The 3,233-nt window shown below is 40.0% G+C and overlaps 1 protein-coding gene across 1 annotated transcript; it reads left to right on the top strand.

Annotated features, from left to right (window-relative positions):
- The first annotated feature begins 455 nt into the window (after window positions 1-455).
- On the top strand, window positions 456-2,406 carry LOC136245699 (piggyBac transposable element-derived protein 4-like). Its single transcript, XM_066037187.1, has 2 exons — window positions 456-2,148; window positions 2,204-2,406. The coding sequence occupies exons 1-2, from the start codon at window positions 471-473 to the stop codon at window positions 2,389-2,391; spliced, it is 1,866 nt and encodes a 621-aa protein (XP_065893259.1). The 5' UTR covers window positions 456-470; the 3' UTR covers window positions 2,392-2,406.
- The last annotated feature ends 827 nt before the right edge of the window (window positions 2,407-3,233 follow it).

Below are 3,233 nucleotides of genomic sequence, written 5' to 3'. Positions count from 1 at the left end.
AATGTAATAATCTTCACATACTTTCTATTCTTGGCATATGCTCCCACCTCGCGCTGAGACTGTGACACCTCGCGCTCCATCCCTCGTCCACGTTTCACGTGATTTCGTAATAATGAGTGCTAGGCGGTGCCGAAGTCTAAGGCCACAAGGCCACTTTATGCAATAACCCCAATCTGTATACAAAACATCACATCACATGACTTTAACCCTTTAGGGACCAGCGTCGTACATGTACGTCATAATATTGACTCACGCGAAAGCCCGCCGTCGTACATGTACGTCCAACTTTCTCCAAGCTGCTAGATCGTCTTCTTCATCTCGAAGGGCTCTAAATCGAATATATATTATTAGACGCGCTTATTGGTAACCAAGTTCAGTTGTTAAGACTTAAAAATGGCGACTGGTGGGGATGATTTTGAACGCTTGAGTGGGGCGGTCGTTTTTCGCGGCTATCCGATTCTAGCGAAGAAATGGACGATACTGATGATTCCTTGGAAGTTGTCTATACTGGAATGGATGCAGGTGAGTTAGAAGAGGTGAGTTCTTGTGATAATTTGTCTGATAGCGATGAATCTGGGAGGGGAAACGAAGGCGTGATCGATCCTACACTGCCTGGGCCTTCTAGCGGTTCTGTAGGCATTTCTCGCCGTTCTAGTCGACTTCAGCGAGCTGAAAACGAAAAGGAAAGCAGTGAGGATAGTGAGGAAACTGAGTCTTGTGAATCTGATGGCGATGAGAGCGAAAGTGAAGAGAGTAGCCCACGTGGGAAAGCACCTAAGCGTGCCAAACCTTCACAAAAGTCCGCGCAAACGGAATGGAGAAGTGCTTCGAATTTTTCACCACTCCCTCTGAAGAATTTTGATGACAGCAATTCAGGTATTCAAGCACCTTTTAAATTGCCTGCTGATGCAAAGGAAGTGGACTATTTCAAGCTGTTCTTTGATCATGAGCTGGTAGGTGAAATTTGTAAAGAAACCAATAGCTATGCAAACCAGCTTTTAGCTAGTTCCACAGCAAAGACGAAAACACTACAAGACTGGGTAAGGACAACTCGTGATGAAATGTATACGTTTCTTGGATTGGTTATTTTGATGGGTATTATTGTTAAAAAATCATTCAAGGAATATTGGTCGACTAATCCACTCATTCATACGCCAATTTTCAGTGCGATTTCTACTAGGAAGCGTTTTCTTCAGATAAAACGATGTCTTCATTTCTCAAGTGACACTGGAGGTGCTTCAGCAGACAGACAGACTGATAGATTGAGAAAAATTAGGCCTGTAGTTAGTTTTTTGACACAACGGTTTTCTGAAGTGTTTGTGCCATTGCGTAACCTTTGTATTGATGAGAGTCTTCTTTTATGGAAAGGAAGACTCTTGTTCAAGCAATATATACCAAAAAAACGCAACCGTTTTGGAATAAAACTATTTGTCCTGTGTGATTGTAAAACCCGCTACATCCTCGATTTTATTGTTTACACTGGTGATAGGAGCGACATTAACTTCGAGAAGGAGTTTGGCTACACTGGATCTGTAGTTAGGACTTTACTATCACCATATTTAGGTAAGGGTCACATCTTGTATGTAGATAATTGGTATAGTAGCCCAACCTTGTTTGCCAATCTTTTCCAAAATCATACAGGCGCATGTGGGACTGTTGGTGGTAGGCGTACAAAAATGCCATGTTTTAGGAAAATGTTACGTAAAGGGCAAATAGAAGCTTACCGAAATGATGCACTTTTGGCTATGAAGTGGAAGGCTAAACGGGATGTACGCATGCTTACGACTGTGCATAAGCTGGATATTGTAGATACAGATAAAACTCACCATGCAACAGGAGAAACTATACGTAAGCCTGCCTGTGTAGTTGACTATTCTAAACACATGGGGGGAGTGGATAAAACCGACATGCAAATTAGTCTTACTGAATGCACACGTAAAACCCGTAAATGGTATATAAAATTGTTTTTTCATCTTGTTGATATGTCTCTGTATAATGCGTATTCACTGTATAAAGTAAATAGTGGTAAGAAATTACAATTTGTCGAGTTTCGTAAGCGTGTTGTAGAGCAGATATTTGAGCAGCACTGTACACAAGTGGACAGGACAGCATCCTCCAGTACTGTGGACAACCCAACTCGTCTTGTTGGTAAGAATGTATATTAAAAATTATTACACAATATTATTGTACATAAAAATTTCAGGTCGGCATTTTCCATCGTTGGTTCCAGAGACTCCAAGAAAAGGGCAGAAGACAAGAAGATGTCATGTTTGTGCGACAACAACTCGGCAAACTAGAAGACAAGAAACAAGGTTTATGTGTACTGACTGTAACATAGCATTGTGTGTACACCCATGTTTTAAGGACTACCATACATTGCGTGACTATTGATATTATGTGTAATATGTATATTATATCATTTGCTTATATTGTTGACTTCAACTAATATACATGCAACTCCCATGCCTTGCATATGTTCCTATACATCATATGCACCAATTGTACCATGTATATGTACCCTTATAATTTTTATGAATATTTATTCCCCCCCCTCCCCAATGACCTAATTATTCAAAATGGTATGTAGAGAAATATACTGGTTTGTGTTACATGATGTGCATTGACGCATGTGTGTGAGCATACGTATCCTCATGTACATTCATGCAAGTAGGTGTGTGTGTTAGTGCTTGCGTGCTTGTATGAGTGTGCGTGTGTATGTTAGTGCTTACGTACTTGCATAAGTGTAGTGTATGTGTGAGTTAGTGTGTGCGTGTGTGTGTGTCCCCCAATGTGTGCATTCTTGTGGGTGCATGTTTGCATGCATGTGTTCATCCTATATCCATTCATACATTTAGTGAGGTTTGGTAATAGCACAGTGAGATGGATTTTAAGTTAGGGAGCATGTATTAAAATATGCATGTATTAAAATATTTGTGTTGCCTAATTGTCTGGATTATGTAATAGAGGCCACACCACCATAGGTAGTTGTGCAATATAGCAAAGTTACATCACTTCTGTTCTCTCAGTGCTACAAATTGGAGAATATCTGTAAAGCATAACAACATGGTATGCATTATATGGAAAAGTTGCATCAAAATTGATTAAAATAACTGCAAATATAGACAAAGTAGTTGGCGAAGCCATACAAATTTATTTTGTGTTGGTAGTATACTCATAATCCTTCAATCATGGAGTGAGGTGGTTGTCATGACAACACAGTAATGGAGACATTA

The sequence above is a fragment of the Dysidea avara genome, chromosome 15, assembly GCF_963678975.1.
Source record: "Dysidea avara chromosome 15, odDysAvar1.4, whole genome shotgun sequence".
Classification (NCBI taxonomy): Eukaryota; Metazoa; Porifera; class Demospongiae; order Dictyoceratida; family Dysideidae; genus Dysidea; species Dysidea avara.
Note: the sequence above shows the minus strand (reverse complement) of the source record. Positions and strands in the feature narration are given on the sequence as shown.